The following is a 17,823-nucleotide window of genomic DNA, read 5'->3' on the forward strand; positions in this document are numbered from 1 at the left end:
TTTGGTAGATTGATCTCCAGATATTTTGTAGTTATTTGGAATGGGATGCAATATTCTAATTGGTCTCCTTGCTTCAACTCTCTCCGCACTCCAATCTGTCTTTCCCTCAACTGCCAAAATGATTTTCCTAAAAATGAGGTCACTCTACTGCTTAATAAACTCCAGCTATCTCCTTGTTACATCCAGGTCAAACATAAACTCTTCTCTTTGGTATTTAAAGCCCTTCCCTGCCTAGCTCCTTCCTACCTTTCCAGTCTTCTTATACTTTGAAAGGGAGAATCCTCCACATGCTACAATCCAACAACACCTGCTTTCCTGCTCTTTGCTGCCCACAACCGTTATCTTCTCCACTCTGCGGCTTTCCTGTACCTCTGTGCCTAGAATTCCCCACCTACTTACCCCCTTTTAGCATCCCTGGTGTCTGTCGAGATTCAATTCAAATTCCCTTTCTACAGGAGGCCTTTCTTGGCCCCTATTGCTGCTAGTATCTTCCCTTGGAGATTGAGTTTCATCTACTCTCTATTTTTCTTGCATGCATACAGCTTTTTATATGTTATCTCCTCCACTAGAATGCAAGCTCCTTGAGGGCAGGGACTTTGTTTTTCCTTTATAAGGCCAGTTCTTTGCATAGTTCTTGGCACATAGCAAGCACTGAATAAATGTTTGTTGACTGACTGACCAGTACCTCTGGAGTGGTGATAATGCTTAAAATGTAGGGATTTTTGAGAGATATAGCTATCAGAAGGGGGAAAAATAAGCACCACTGACCAGAGACAGAGAAAGGAAGAGAAAGGAATGGGAAAAGTAAGCAGTAAGAAGAGGTAAATAAGCCCCAGAGGGTAAGTGTTATCTGCCCAGTGATTTCAGAATACTATTTGCAAGGCTGGGTTAAACCTGAATGGTTCAAAGGGGTTGATTTCATTGAGAGAAACTATGCCTCCCACAAGATATCCTAACTCAGATAAAGTGACCCTGACCCGTACAAATGAGTAAAAGGCTAAAGAGAGATTCAAACAGATACTTCTAGGCATTCTGCCAAGTTCCTCAAACTGAATTCCTCTGAGCACGGAAGAGCAAAGCTGTCTGAATTTCAAATGCCCTCTCCTCTCCTCTCCTCTTTACACAATGACCACCTTGAACACAATAATTCCTGAAATGTATTTCAAATGAGGGATGGCCATATGTAATAAGCTTAGACTGTCAGATTTAATTTGACTATCAGAGTTTTTTTCAAGATTATTTGGATGCATGGACCCATCCATGAAGTCTTCCCAAATTGCTACAGTTTACATTATCTCTCTCCTCATTCTGAATTTCTATGGTGCTTATACATCTATCTGTCTCATGCAACTTAACACTTAAAGGATCATAAAACCACAAGATTTAAAATGGGTGATAGAACATGTCTATACATATCTTTATACATCTCTCTCTCTCTGTATATACACACACACATATACACATGTATATACTCTCTCTTTCCATATATCTACATCTATATGGAGAGATATGTATAAAGATATGTATCTTTATATAGATACATGTACAAATGTATATAAATTTTATATACATCTATATAAAGATACATATCTTTATACATATCTCTCTCTCCATATAGATGTAGATATATGGAGAGAAAGAGAGAGACACAGAAAGAGAGAGAGAGAGAGAGAGAGAGAGAGAGAGAGAGAGAGAGAGAGAGAGAGAACATATACAAAATAGATTCAAGTTAATTTTGGAAGGGAGTGCACTAAACAGCTAAGGGATTGGAAAAGACTTCATGAAGGGAGTGTGGCTAAGGTTAATCAGATAACAGAATACTGAGTTTTCTGGACAGAATATGTTGATTTGTTATCAAGACACTATCTCAATATGGAAAACAGTGGATGTTTTCCAATACACTCTGGGGTTCATTTATTTATTTGTATTTATAATCTGGTGTTGATCCTTTCATTGGCCCATTTAGGAAGTATGAGCTTGGTGACCTTTTTATGGCTATTGATATCATTAATCCACAGCAGCCAAAGTAGTACATCATTCCATTTCGTTTTCTGTTAATTCATTAGCCACTAAACACTATCTATCCCTGTCAATAAGCAAGTTTTCCTACACTTTGAATAAAGCTTGAAGTCACTTCACTGCCCATTTCCTAATTCAAAACCATCACAACAATCTAACCTCTTTTGCCAAATTAAATGATTTTGAACTTTTAGCTGCTCTGACTTTTGTTTCTGAGTTTAGACTTACTGTTGGACAATCTTAGCTTTCCTCGGGGGTGGCATTCCAAGTTTTAAAGCTTTACCTTTCTAAAATTATGATTGGCTTGACTGCCCAACTCACAAAGTCACAATGTGGTTGTACTGAAAAACTGGTCCATCAACTTTTTAATCTGAGGGACAATACAAATTGATAATATTAATTATACCTTTCCTGTGATCAATCATCCAACAAGATTCATTAAGCAGCTCCCATGTTCTAGGTGCTGTGTTAGGAAATGGGGATGCATATGGCTGGGTGATAAGGTCATTTGGAGTGAGGCTCATGAAATTTAGTCAATAAAATGTCATACTCTGTGGCCTTTGGATCTCGATTATTCTTATTTGGAATCTTTTATCATTCACTCATCTATCCATTCATTCATTCAATGAATACTGAATACTTACATGTGTAAGTAACTCTTCATGTAGAGATGCTTTCTCAATCAGATGTACCTGTGAGATGGGTAACTCTTGGTGGTGTTGTACTAACAGGTCACAATCTATGAGGAAGCAATGGAGCAGAATAAGGAAGACAACATAAGGCTTCAGGAGAAGCTCCAAATATCTCAGGAACAACTTGCCTTGGCTAAAGATAGGATCATCTCCCTGGAAAGCAGTTTAAACCTTTACAAGGATAAGTATCAGGCAGCTGTGAATAGCCTCGAAATACTGGAATGTCAGATGAAGGCCTTAGAGGGAGATGTCAAAACCACGTCCATTCAGGTAAGGCATAGACCACACCACTCACTGTAACCAAACCCAGAGGAAGTCATGAGCACAGTGCAGGGCTCTTAAGTTGTTGCTTTGAACAAACCCTGTGGTTCTTACAGAGGGGAAAAAGCCACCAAACCTTTTATCAGAAAAGGCCTCTCCTTGAATTTTGAAACAATCTTTTGAACTGTAGCTGTGTGCTCTCAAAGCAGTTAAAATCTCCTCCTTGAGACTGTAACGTGCTTATTTTGAGGATCCCTACTGTAGGAAGGGTTGTCTTAACCCATTAAGGAATAAAGAAAATAACCAAAATATGTACCTTGAATCTCCCATATTCCCATAGAAAGAAGTGAGGTCCTCCAATCAATACAAATGCAATTTAACAAGACATAGGGTACAGATGGCTAGAGATGGACAGATCAGACAGAGTGAGCAGGAGACAGAACTGAAATTCCTGTATCTTGTTCTCACTTCCCCAGCTAATATCCCTTCATTTTGGGAAAGTCTCTTATCTTCTCTGGGCTTCAGATTCATTAGTAGTGAATTGGTAATGATTTATCAATCATTTGGTAAAGTAGAGATAATGGTATAGCCAATTCTTAATTGTCTATCCATGTATTAGTCACTAAATAATTCTCTCTTTAGAAAGTATATTCTTCCCCATACTGCTGGGCTGCTTCCCCTCACTATACTATAAATATAGTGAATAAATATACACATATATATATGAATACATATAGTGAATGCAAATTAATTTTAAAATCAGTCTAAGTAAAACCTAGTAAGGTAAGCCAACTTCAGTGGGGGCGGAGGGGGCAAAAGTGGGAATACCCACATACTGCAATCAAAAGTGATATACAAATGACTTGGATAACCTGCTATTATTCACTGGATGAACCATCATTCCTCCCTACAAAGAGTACAGAAAATTAGTCTTCATCGAGCATTTCAGGTCATCTAAAAAAATCATCTAGGAAATGCTAGGTCACAATACATAAAAAGTATCTATTTCTCCCATCTCTTGTTGTGCCTATCTTTGGTAACACCCTTCACTCAAAGATGGACATTTTTGTATCTGGTCAAAGCTTTTACATCCTAGTGACTCTGAACTCCTGTAGATCATCATCTAAAACTCACTCCACACCCCCTACCACCCAATTCCTCATTCCTATCCCCCTTAATCTCCCCACCCCAAAGTTTTGACCTAACTCCATTCAGCCCTTCCACTGTGCCCTCTGGAATGCTTGCTCCATAAGCAACAAACTTACCTTCAGTCTTAAATCTTCTCCTCTCCTCCTCCTTTCATCTACCAGCTCTTACTGAAACCTTCCCCCTGATGACACGGCCTCCCTGGCCACCCTTTCCAGTACTGGCTACAGCTCTACTCATTCTCAGCTCACTGGTCAAGGAGGAGAAGTTGGAATACTCCTTGCACCCCATCGCCACTTCCATGTTCTCTCCCCTCCTCCATCACTCAGGAACCTCTCTTTGCTTTGAGGTTCACGCTATTCATAGCTACAACCCAATCAAAATCTTGGTAACTATTATCTATGGGTCCCCAGGTCACTCCCTGTACTTCCTCAATCAGTATGATACCTGGCTCACAATTTTTCTCTCCTGCCCTCATACTGCAGGACTTCAATATACATATTGATTCTCCCTCAAATATCCTAACCTCATTTCCTCTGCCTACTTACCTCCCATGAGCTACTCCTCCTCCCAACTTCAGCCACACACAATGATGGCCATACCCTTGAACTTACCATCAATCAATTAATCAATAAACATCTATGCTATGTACCAAGCACTATGCTAAGCCCTGGGGTTACAAAGAGAGGCAAAAGACAGTCCTTGCCCTCAAGAAGTTCACAATCAAATAGGAGATTAGGTACATTAGGGGCATATCACAAAAAGATGTACTTCTGTGCTTAAGAATTCTGGAATCCCCTTGTCTGACCATAAGCTATTGGCTTTTTCTCTCCCTCTGCCTTCCCATTCAAAACCCTACTCCTAGCCTGCACTTTGACTTCCAGTCCCGTGACCCCTCAATTCTCTCCCAGGCCATCTCTCCTACACTAGCCTCTCTCACCTCTTCTCCCCTTCTTAACCCTTTGGTGAACTAATTCAACTCTGAACTGTCCTCCTCCCTTGAATCCCTAGTCCTTCTCTCTGTTGATTACTCCCAATTTATCCTGCATACAGCTTGCTTTGTATATATTTGTTTACATGCTGCCTTCTCCATTAGACTGTAAGCTCTTAGAAGGCAGGGACTGCCTTTTGCCTCTTTTTGTATCCCCAGCACTTTGCACAACAGAGCCTGGCATGTAGCAGGCACTTAACAAATGCTTATTGATTGAGTGATATGTGGATATCAATACAAGTCTAGATGTTCTGCCCTCAAACAATTCTGCAATTCCCCCTAAATATATTTACAAAGCCAACATATGATTTTCTTTTCTCCTAAAAACACCAGGAGGATGATAGAAAGGGGAATCAGTCAAAGGAAAGAAGGACAGAATGTTTACTCTATGAGCTGAAGGAGACCCAGAAGCGCCTGCATGACGCTTTGCAAAATGGCTCTGAACAGGATGACGTCCTTCAGGAGCTGCGCCATAAGCTCGTTTGCAGCAATCTTAAAGTAAGTGGGCAGGGAGACCAGGTTTCTACTAAAGCAACTTTCACAGAAACAAAAAGAAAAATTTAAACTGAAGCTGTCAGGAAAAAAGACAATATCAATAGGCATGTTTCCATTTGCCCTGGTCCACTCTCTCATGCTTTTATCCCTTGCTCCTCCTGCATGTCTGGCCTGCTTCCCTTCCTGATCATAAATTTCTAGCTCTTATACCACTTCCAGCGTGTATGAAGTTGGTATGTGTCACTGCTACTCATACCTACCCTAAACCGTTGCAGTGTCCTTTGGGCCTCATTAATAATAGCTGACATATATACAGCATTTAATAATTTACAAAGCACCTTACACATATTATCTTTTTTGATCCTCTAAACAACCCTTTGAGGTAGATATTATGGATATTATTACCTGCATTTTACATGTTAACAAACCAAGTCAAAGAAAAATTAAAGAACTTGACCAGTTGTTACCCTGCCAGCAGTGACAAAGAAAAGACTTGACCCCAGGTTTTCTGATTCCTAACCCAACACGATTTGCACAACACCATTCAGTATCTTGATTATGTTCTATACCTTAGCTGTGTCCATTTTCAGATTTTGGATCATGAAGAGACTCTGATAAAATTAGAAGTGGACTTTGCTACCTACAGAATGTCCCACAGACAACTTTTCTGCCCTCCCGATGAGTCAGAGGATATCAAACAGGTGGGACGTCCTCGTTAGAAAATTTCCACTCTACTTGAGACTGAGGATTAGTAGTTAGAAATTGGAATTTGGATAGATTGATAGATCCACACACAGCTATACATATACATATATACAAACACACACACACACACACACACACACACACACACACACATCCTACAGTAGACCCAAACTCAGCCCTTAGTCAGGATTAGGTGAGAGAGTGGAGAGGTGGATCAATGCAAATCCATCCCCAGGATTGGGAAAACAGCTCACGACCCCATTCCCTAGAGGTATCATTTTTGTATACAAAAGACAGAGTTAGGGCACCAATACCCATCTTTGCTTTTCCATGTGACACAGTAGTGTTTAGTTGGCTGCTCTTTGAAGCTAAGAGAGGCAGGAAAACATCTTGTAATTAGTGGTAGTCTGGTAAATGCTTAACAACTAGCTTTCAAAAAAAATATATGTGCACAGCACACTTTTAAGATTAATCTGCATTATTAACACTTTTTTCATCACTTTCTTCAGTCTAGACAATCAACAAAACAAATCAAGCTCTGATTTGTAGTGTTTACCAATTTATAAGGTGTAAATGCTCACACTGAAAATTTTACAGCAAGCTCTCAGGAGCTGGTAGGAGATATGCTCCGGCACTCCCCTGGTTATATCTCACCTCCAGGGTATGGGTGAGCTTCTTCTCTTGCAGGAGTTCTATAAACCTGAAGTCAACTGCCTTCCTTTCTGACAACCATGTCAGAAAGAGTATCTTAACCTTGGGAAAACCACCCATTGACCTACAGTTATACTGTGTGTCTAGATCTTGGCACATATTGAGGAGCAGTGTGAGTACCAATGCATCCGGGTAGAAGAGTACCAGTACCTCCTGAAGGACATGAAGAGGGAGCTAGAAAGAGTATCAGAACAGAAGAAGAAGATCATGAAGGGTAAACCTGGGGGTGGTGGAAGGACATAAGTGGGGCCAAGAGGGAGATGAAGTCTTTTCAGCGAGGGACTGCTAGATGGACGGTAGCAATTGTGTGTTGTGTCCTGTCCTGTTGTAGACCTCCTGAAGCTGGAGTTAGACATGCACAACCTACTGCAAGAGACAACCACCCAAACAGAGTGGAAGGATGGAGAAGTGAAGGACCTGAAGGAACACATGAAGAATCTGGAGGACCAACTGAAAGAGTGCCGGAATCTCTGTTTGGAGAAAGAAAAGGTAAGGCGAGAAGCACTCAGACTCAGCAGGAAAACAGAGAGCCAGAGGAGACACCAGAGAGCAAAGGGGATGGAGGATCAGAGGATTTCTTTAAATGCTCATCATTTACATAGACGCTATACATGTTGTAATCAGAGTCTGCTCAGAGGATGGCCAATGACAGCTTCAATCCCAGCTGCTAGTACCTTCCCTCCCTAACAACCATATATTTGTCGTCTTTGTATTTATTTCCATTATTATCTAAATCTTTATTCTGTATTTGTGGTCTCTTCCACTAGAATGTAAGCTCCTTGGGGGGGGGGGGGGCCAGCGGGGATGCCTGTTTCATCCTTTGTCTTAGTATGGTGCCTGGCACACTGTAGAGTGCTTAATAACTGCTTGTTGATTGACAGATACATAGCAGACCTTTAATAAATACTGATTAAATTGAAGGAAGAACACTCAATAATCTTTATTACTTAAGAAAGAGAGTCTTCCTCCAACCCTAAAAAGCAGGATGTGAACACTACAAAGGAACTCTAATTAGGGATATACCTGTTCCATATCATTCTTTTTAAAAACATCTCAGTGATTAAAAATAAAATTATGAGGTTTTTTTGTTTTTTTAAGACATCTCAGTGGTGAAAATATTTCTGTGGTTGACATCATTAGGGATTTTGATCTTTCAAATTGCAAGCATCTTACACAGACACAAACCACACAATGTGAAAAAAGTTCCACATTTTTGCTCAATATAATGTGTCTTCTAAGAACAAATTTAACTTAGCAGACATTTCTTAACAAGTGTACATTATGTGCAAGGCACTGTACTCCCAATCACAGGTGTTTATCCAGGGGGAGGTGGGGTATAATTCCATATGCCAGCACACCTATGCTCCCAACACTAAGAAGTCTAAAATCTAATGAAGCCTGGAAAACCTCTCCTGGAAAAGAGAGATTAAGAAACCAGCAGATATTTCTGTGGCTAATGTTTTTCCATCACCAAACTTCACAGAGATCCTAAAAGTAGCTAAATTGGCTGGTTTGTATTTCCCTTCCACATAGTTATTGGTGGATTTAGAGAAGAGCCAAAACATATGATTCTCTAAGGAAAAAGAGGGTAAACACCAGTTCTAGACACAGAGTCAGTCTACAACTGAATACAAGACGGAAGATGAAGGGGACAGCCCCAGACTTCCAATGACCATGGTTGTTTTTTTAATCTACTCAGGTCATTCAGGAGAAAGATGAAGCCCTGTCCCAAACTAATAAGGAAATAATTCAGGTACAAAATGCCCTTGAAGCAAAGCACTCAGATATGGAGAAGCAAAAAGCCAGAGTGGAAGAGGCAGAGCATGCCCTCCAGAAGGTGAAGGAGAAGGAGGAAAAAAGTGAGAGCCAGAATGCTGCTCTGGACGCTAAGGTCCAGCAGCTGCAGCAAAACCTGAATGAGGCCCAGCAAGGACAGCTGCTAATGGGTGAGTGACTTACAGAACCAGGAAGAATTGTGGGACGATAAGCAAGTCTCCCAATAAAACAACAACTCACATTTTTTTAAATAAAGCATTCGTGTTTACGAAGCAGTTTCCTTACTGCAGAACGTGAGGTAGGCAGCCCAAATATTATCCCTATTTTACAGATGAGGAAACTGAGGTTTAGGCAGGCTAAATGAGTCTTCCACTGTCTTCTCTTGCCTTGAAAACTCTTTATTCCAGTCTCACCCTCTCTGACCTCATTTTAGGGAGGAGATTAAGACCATCCATCATGAGTTCCCTCAAGTGCCCCCACTTCACCCCAACCTATCATTGTCTTGACACCATTCTTTCCAGTCCCGCAGGAAAGGTTTTTATCCTCCACTCTAAAACTCATCCTCTTCCTGTCTACTCTGGACGTCATCCCTTTCCACCTCCTCGGTTTGGTGATCAACTTTTCCTTCTTCCCCACTGTCTAAATCACAATGAAGTTTAGAACCTAACTGTTCTCCATCACCCTTCTTCAGAAAAAAACATTGAACATTCCCTTCTAATTTTTTCATTTCTGACGGTGGCTCCAGTCTCCCAGGCTAGAAACTTTGAAACAATGTCTTAAAACAGTCTCTTCCCTGTCCTTCATACATTTTATCCTATTGGCTACTAAGTCCTATTGCTTCCTTCACCATCTCTTTCAAATCAACTGTTGTTGTTGTGCGGTCATTTCAGTTGTGTCCGACTCTTTGTGACCCCATTTGGGGTTTTCTTGGCAAAGACACTGGAATAGTTTGCCATTTCCTTCTCCAGCTCATTTTACAGATGAGGAAACCAAGGCAAACAGGGATAAGTGACTTGCCCAGGGTCACCCAGCTAGTAAATATCTGAGGTTGGATTTGAATTCATGAAGATGAGTCTTTCTGAGTCCAAACCCAGCGCCCTAACCACTGCTCCATTCTCACTATCACTGTTTTAGCCATATGACCCATTTGCCTTGGTAGATGGCTTCTCTACCTCCAGTCTCCTTTCTCTGCCTGCATGCGGCTGGCACACAAATCCTTCTAAAACCTGCTTAAGAAACTAAATTGTCTCCTTCTTGCTTTGTTCATAGACTGCGCAACCCTCTGCACAGTTTCCCGGATCTTCTGTGATTCACTCTCATCCTACCTATTCAGTCTCATTTCCTACAACTCACCAGCAAACACTTCACTTGAATTCAGAATGATTTATCACTGCCTCCTACACGTAACGCTCATTTACCACTCCATCTTCCACCATTGTTATCTCCCCAACACACACATACCCCTCAAATCCTGTCCATATTTTTTAAAATGCATTGATGAATTATAGTCTTGACCTATCATATACTTCCCTTTGCAAAATATATTCCTGGGGGGGAAATGGATGATTACAGAAAGAAAGAGTGTGTCCTTAAACTGTGGTGGTATGGAACAAACTGACTGCTGTACTTGATCCAGTTTCTGTTGTGTCTCTTTGTTGGTTGTTCACGTTGTTACAGTCACTGACTACACTGTTCTTTTACCTGCTTTCTTAATTCAGCATTAATTCATAGAAATATTCCCATTTTTCTTTGAATTCTTCATATTTGTCTATGCTCTGGCACAGAAGCATTCTGTTACACTCGTATACCGTAATTTGCTTTAGCTAGACACCAGTCATTTGGCACCTAGTGATTTCCAGCTTGTTGTTTTTGCAAATAATGTTGCCATCGATGTTTTTATACATATGGGTCTTTCTTCAATCCTGTCAATCGCCTACTTGGGATATAGACCTAGCAATAAGATCTCTGGGTGAAAGGGCACAAATAAATTAACAATTTTTCTCACACCCTTCCTAATTGATTTCCAGAATGATGTGGCCACTCCATCAGCAGTGAGTTAGCATAACTGTCTTCCCACAACCCCTTCCAAGTTTTCCTATCTTTTGGCATCTCTGCCAGTTTGATAGATATCTGGGTAGTTTTTATTTGCATTTCTCTGATTGTTAGTGATTTGATATGACTATTAATGCTATTAATAGTTTGTATTTCATCTTCTGAGTACTGTTTATATCCTGTAACTATTTGTCTATTGGGGAATTCAAATGGTCATTTATAATTTGTATTTCCTCTTCTGAAAACTGTTCATTTTTTTTAAATGATTTGTCTGTTGGAGTACTATGCATCTCTATCTTGTCTACATAAAGGGAAGACATAAAGTCTTCTCCAACTCTCCCAGCTCTACTTTGAATTCCTGTTGCAATTATTAACCGAACCCCCAGGTTAGAATTTAATTGGCTTCTCTCTGTTGTGTAGGTGTTAAGTCTGTCTGCCCAACTATAGTGTTAAGTCTGTGAGGGCAGGATCCTTGTTTTCTTCATCTTCCCTTCCTCTCCAACACAGCTTCTCCTACCTGCCCGGCACCTACCCCAGGGTTAATAACAAAGGGTGCTGATGCTTCCAAGCAACTTAAGGAGAAAATACAAATAATCCTAACTTAACAGGCACAGGAAACCCTAAAGAACCCAAGAAGAATACCCGAGCAAAAGGAAAGATATGAGGGCTTTATAGCACCTTTCAAACAATTTGAATCTGATCTGGGCAATGCCCCATCCACATTTCACAATCTCAGGCTACATTAGGCGTAGAGCACAGAATAAGGAATGGAACGGTCCTCTGACCACAAATGAAGCATATCTTAGGAGGATGACCAAGATGGTACAGGTATTGGAAACCATACCATCAGAGAGGACTGGCTGAAGGAACTGGAGATGTTTAGCTTGAAGAAGAGAAGATTCAAAGGGACATGATCATTGTCTTCAAGTATCTGAAAATCTGTCACATGGAGAAAGAATTAGACTTGAGTTACGTCGTGTTCACTTACCTGTTTACTTGTCCATATCCCCTAGTAGACTGTAAGTTCCTTGAGGGCAGGAACTGCTTTCATTTCTGCCTTTAAATCCAAAGTGTCTTACAAATACAAGGTGCTTAGTGAATCCTCATTGAATGGAATTCATGAACGCTACATTTCAGCCGAACAGCCATTCCCTGAACTTGATCCTCTGTCTCCAGCTTCTGTGCACTCACACAAGCCAATCTCCTTGATTGGAATGCACTCCCACCTTATCTCTACATCTCAGAATCTTTATCTTCCTTCAAGACTTAGCTCTGAAGCCTGTCCTGGATTCCCCCCAATTTTTCCCTCTTCCACTTTCTTTGTACTATACTTATCTGTAGAGATTGTAAGGTCCTTGAGAGTAGGAACTCTTTTATTTTTGCCTTTTGTATCCCTAATGCCTTGCGCACAGCAGGCAGCTTAATAAATGATTTTTGAATTGAAATGAATTGAGTTGAATTGACTTGTCCCACTTGGCCCCAGAGGACAGAACGAAGATGCATGGGTAGAAAGTACAAGAAAGGTGGATTTCCTTTCAATGTAAGGAAAAACTTTCTACCAATGTCTCTACTTCCCCTTTTGTGAAATGGGCTATCCGAGGAAGCAGTGGGTTCCCCTTAATTAGATGTCTTTAAGCAGAGGTGAAATGACCCAAAGGCAAGATAATCTGGGATTCCTGCTCATATATGGGTTGAACTAGGTGAACTCTGAGATCCTTCCAATTCTGCAATCCTATTCTTCTGTGTTTCTCTTCTCACATTGAGACTAAATTGGTTTTTTTACTGTCTCCTCCAGCTCAGCAGCTGAAATATGCTGATAAACAGACATCTACACTAAAGGATAACCTAGACCATACCCAGCAGAAGCTGGAAGATAAGATAGCTGAGAACATGGAAAAGAAGGAGCTTATCGACAAGCTATCCAGTGAGCTCAAAGCATATAAGGAAGATAAATCCACACTAGTGAATCTACTGGAAACAGAAAGGTACTAGAATAGTTACCAAGGACAGGAGTCTTGACATCTCCTGACGTAGTGTTGAGAAAAGGGAACACTTTAGACATTGACAGCTGCCTACAAGGGCTTACTGACTGGAATGTTCTCATTTGGGGAAACTGTCCCAAAATTGGGACAAAGAATGGAATCGAAAGCTATCCAAATGTTTGTGGAACCAAGTTTCAGCTCTGTAGACACTCCTATTGTTTTATGGTCTCAATCTCTGCAATGGCAGAGGCACTCAATGCTTTCTCTGTTGAGGATATTCATTCCTTCCTAACTTCTAGGATGGGGCTATGCCCTGTGTGAAACTAGGGTGGGTTCCAGAGCCTTCCTACTTGTCGCCTAATAGCCATGGTACCTTTTTCCTCTGTTTTGTTTTTATTTTTGTGTTTCATTTTTATTTCCAGCTTTTGATTTTACTTTCATATCCAGATACATCCCTCTTCTTTCCCTTCTTCCCATAGTTACCCCTTATGACAAGGAAAAAAAAAACATAAAAAGAGTTCAGCAAAAGTAACCAATATATCAATCAAGCAGTCTAATAACAGTATATGCAGTGCTCCACATCCACAGTCATCCTATCTCTGCAAAGAAGGGAAAGAGGGGCGCTTTCCCCTTTCCACTGACTTTTTTAAGGGGAAGCTTTCAATTCAAGATTTTTGGTTCTTTCTATTTACATTATGGTAGTCATATATATTATTTTCCTGACTCTGCAATAGTTCTTTGTAGTCTTCAGGTTCATCATTTCTTATGGTAGTATCCAATTACATTCATGTCACTCCAACAATAAGCATTTATTAAGCACCTACTTTGTGCCAGTCACTTTACTAAGTGCTGGGGATACAAATTTGGAAAGGGAAATGATAGTCTCTACTTCAAGGGGTTCACAGTCTAATGGACAACAATCTATTTAGCTATTCCCTCATCAATGACTTTGCCTGTCTTTATAACATTCTTCTAGAAGGAAAACTGAAATGCTGACATCAGAGCTTGAAGTGTCCAACAGAAAACACCAGGATGCAGAAAAGGAGATCACAGAACTTCAGGAATCATTGGATGATATGAAACCATGGCTGAGTAAAAGCCAGGAGAAGATGAAGGAACTTAAAGACCAGGTTTGAAGGACAAACAGGAGATCAACCTTTGACTTTGCTTTAGATACAAACAGGCACCTTTACATAGGAAAGATGATGTTACCAATTCACCGTGAAATATTTTTTTTCCATAATTAGTGGTAGATTGTGCTAAGCCATTCATATACCTCCTCAAATGACCTTGAGACTAAGAGCATACATGTAAGCTAGCTGGTCAAAGTTAGATGTCTTTGGTTATAGAACAGTGCTTTCACTCTTTGCTAAGCTGACAAGGGGTTGGCAGCCTCTTTCTCCAGAATATTTACCCCCAAAGACAAGAGGCTCAGAAAACAACAATAAGAAAAATTCATTGCCCAGTGAGATTTCATATAAAAAATATTTGTGGGAGATGGGGAGAGATAGAATCTACAGCTAAAATAAATGAGCATGCCCAAGGCCTAGGTGATCAATGACAGCTAGGAGAAACTGATGAAACAAAGGAGATTTTTTTCCTGAATATTATTGGAAACTGCTTCATCATGAAAGCTGACTTGCTATAAAGATGGCCCCAACTATTCTCGTAGTTTTCAAGTTACAATTACATGTATGCTTTCTTTCTTTATGAGCACAATGACCATCCCAGATGGGCATCAGAAAGCATACTGACCCTTTGGTCCCTGATTTTATGTCCTCAGCTTGAGGAGCAACGTCACATTAATCAGAGTCTACACAAAAAACTGAAACAGCTAGAGAGTGAGCGAGAGGACGACCTGGACTTGAGGCTAAAGTGGAAGAACCGAGAAAAGGAGCTTAAAGATGAGATTGCAGCACTTAGGAAGGAAATCCACGACAATAAGAAACTGGTGAGAAATATTATGCAGGGAGCTGAGGGTACAGACCCAGGCAGGGCAGATGTACCAGCACACAGATAAGCGGACATCAACACTAAGAAGAACAAGATAGCGTCTGCGGCAGAGAGGAGGGAGAGGTATCCCAGGAGGGGAACAGGACTGGAATGGGGATGTAGGTGTTACTATTTTAGACAGCATGGGATATCTCAGGCTCTGATCTTTGTTCTCCAATGAGGTAATAGGAGCTGAAGAGATTGAGCGCCCTTGAGGATGAGAACAAGAGTCTTTGGGCTCAGCAGAAACGTCCTTCATGGCAGAGCAGAACTGAGAGCAAGATCGAGGAGGTTGTGATGTTGCATCTCGCTGATGAAGTGAGCAGACCCGAAAGATCACAGCAATGGAGAAAAGGGATAACCTGGCCCAGTTCCCTGCACCCTGCCCTCCTAGTCCTTGCTAGTTTGATAATCTACTCCCTACCCATCCTCTGACACACAGATACCACCACCCTCAATGAGTAACACCAGAAACCCTGAGACCACCCTCACCCCTCAGCAGCCAGTCAGTATGCCAAAGTCTAGTTTCACTTTCATATCCCAGCTACCAGTCAGAGCCCCTTTCTCCAGAAGAATTACCCCAAAGAAAAAATGCTTGGCTTCTGTCTCCTCATGTACATAAGCATACAGAGAGACAGACAGACAGAAATAAATATGAATCCTGCAAATATCTAGGCCCTGGCACCACCACTACCCTCTGCCTTTTCCCATCTCCTACTTTAGGTTGAATGGGTAGACCAATTGGTTGGTTAGTTGTTTAAGCATGAAATCTAAAGAGGAAATGAGTAGGAGTGGAGAGCAGGAGGTTACCTTCTCTCCCACTGTGTGAGTGAGGAAGAGATAAAAAGAAAGGCCTTCAAGAACAGTAAAATTTCCAACCATACTGGCTCCAGTTTTCTCTTTAAGAGCTGAGTTTATAGAGTCAAAGAGAGAAGGATGAGGGAAAAAGGAATAAGATCTCACAGGAGGAAGTATGGAAGGATAGGTGAGACACAGCAACAAGCATGGGTCCAGGTGGGAGCTGAGGAATCACTCTCTCAAGCTCTGGGATTCATTTCTCCATGAGGAATAGAAGAAGGAAAGGCTTGCTAAGATAGAGGCTGGGAAACAGGCTGAATTTCCAGGATCACCTACAACAGAATTCATTCCAATTAAAATCAGTTACCAACAAGCTTGAGGCCACTGAAGATAAGAAACAGCAGGAGTCCCAAGAGCACCTCAAACCCTGCTCATTCTGGAATCCACCTTTCCCTGTCCTCTGCCACATAAAGAACAACCCAAGGAAGAAACACCCAAAATCTTATAACCTAACTCACTCATAGGTTGGCTGCCCAGCATCTAACCCTACATATCCTTCTACTAAAGCCAAATTTCACTTTCCTTCGCACTCACTAAGGCAAAGGTCACTTATTTCTCCATGTAAGGAGAAATAAAATATAGTCAACAGGAGCCCCAAACCACATGAGTTTTTGACACTACTGTTTTCCCACCTCCTATTTTAGGCTGGCTAACTGATTGACTGTTTCAGAGATAGAAACCAAAGGAAAAACAGGTGGGAGTAGAGGGTAGAGGGTGGGAGACTACCTGCTCTCATTCCTATTCTATGTCAAGACAGTCAGTTTTCCAAACAAACTCACTCCAATGTCCTTTACAAGATTTTGTAGAAGAGGTCAAAGAAATAGATGAGAACAGGCCAAGAGGTCACAGGATGATATGTGGAACTGCGGCTCGGGGCGACAGGGTTGAGCATTTTCAGTGGCAGGTAATTCCTGATAGCTGGGGCTTTGTTCTTCAATGAGTAGTATGCGGACAGATGGAAAGAGCACGGGGATGAGAAAGAGAATCTCCGGGAAAAGAGGCCATCTTATCCATTGCACATGGAGTCATCCAGAAGAAAGCTCAGCATTACTGAGAACATCTATCAGCAGTCAGAGCAGGTGAGCAGATAGATCCAAGAGCAGCAGAATGATGAGACAGGGACAGTCATTCAGCACTCTATCCACCCATCCATTGTCACAGAGGTTGTTACCCAGTAAGTAACTAATGCCTAAAAATCCTATGACCCAACTGAATATACTAGGCTTCCTGGTCAGCATGAAACCCTACCTAATCTCCTACAAAGGCCAGGTTTCACTTTCATGTCACGTTCATTGAGGGAAAGGTCAGTTCTTTCTCCATGTAGGGAGTACTTTTAAAAATACAGACTTAATAAGAGCCTCAAACCTTGGACCTTGGCACCACATTCTCCTACCTCCTATTTGAGGTTGGCCAACTGGTTGGTGGATTGGATGTTTTAGAGATGGAAACCAAAGGAAAAATGGGTGGGCCTGGGGGCTACCTACCCTCGTTCCTACTATCTAAGTGAGCCAGTCAGTTTTCCAAACAAACTCACTTTGCAAGAGTCTGTAGAAGAGGTCAAAGAGATGAAAAGAGGCCAAGACATCACAGAATGAAGTATGGAACTATTATTCAAGGTGATGGGTGTGAGTGAGCATTTTAGATGGCAGGTAATTCCTGATGTCTGGGGCTTCGTTCTTCATTGACAAATAGGAAGAGAGATGGAGTGAGCCTGAGGATGAGAAACAGAGTCTCAACAGTATAAAGGACTTTTCTCTATTGGACTGGGACTCACCTAAAAGAAAGCCCAGTGTTGCTGAGAAGCTCCAAGAGCAGGCAGAAAAGGTAAGCAGACCCAAGATCACCACAATGGTGAAAGGGGACAGCTCTGAGCAATCATTCCATAATCTAGCCACCCATCCTTTGTCACACTGGTATAACAAACTAATAAGTAACTAATGCCTAAAATCCTATGGCAAAGGTCAGTCCTAGGCATCCTGGTGAACATCCAACCCTTCCTATCTTTATAACAGAGCCATGTTTCAATTTCATGTCATACTCACTAAGGCAAAGGTCATTTCTTTCTCCATGAAGCATAAAAAGCTGTACCTTGGAACCACCTATTCCCACCTACTCTTTGAGGCTGGCTAACTGGTTAGTTAGT

The 17,823-nt window shown here is 41.3% G+C and overlaps 1 protein-coding gene across 1 annotated transcript in view; it reads left to right on the forward strand.

The window, feature by feature from the left end:
- Window positions 1-17,823, forward strand: part of PMFBP1 (polyamine modulated factor 1 binding protein 1) — a 74,052-nt gene that overhangs the window by 10,194 nt on the left and 46,035 nt on the right. The window contains exons 4-15 of the mRNA XM_036750071.1: window positions 2,751-2,981; window positions 5,443-5,607; window positions 6,195-6,305; window positions 7,108-7,234; window positions 7,352-7,509; window positions 8,720-8,966; window positions 12,644-12,833; window positions 13,807-13,960; window positions 14,614-14,781; window positions 15,012-15,140; window positions 16,625-16,759; window positions 17,373-17,504. Of these exons, the coding sequence (XP_036605966.1) occupies window positions 2,751-2,981; window positions 5,443-5,607; window positions 6,195-6,305; window positions 7,108-7,234; window positions 7,352-7,509; window positions 8,720-8,966; window positions 12,644-12,833; window positions 13,807-13,960; window positions 14,614-14,781; window positions 15,012-15,140; window positions 16,625-16,759; window positions 17,373-17,504 (1,947 nt within the window). The remainder of the gene's footprint in view (window positions 1-2,750; window positions 2,982-5,442; window positions 5,608-6,194; window positions 6,306-7,107; window positions 7,235-7,351; window positions 7,510-8,719; window positions 8,967-12,643; window positions 12,834-13,806; window positions 13,961-14,613; window positions 14,782-15,011; window positions 15,141-16,624; window positions 16,760-17,372; window positions 17,505-17,823) is intronic.

Source organism: Trichosurus vulpecula, chromosome 3 (genome assembly GCF_011100635.1).
Source record: "Trichosurus vulpecula isolate mTriVul1 chromosome 3, mTriVul1.pri, whole genome shotgun sequence".
Taxonomy (NCBI): Eukaryota; Metazoa; Chordata; class Mammalia; order Diprotodontia; family Phalangeridae; genus Trichosurus; species Trichosurus vulpecula.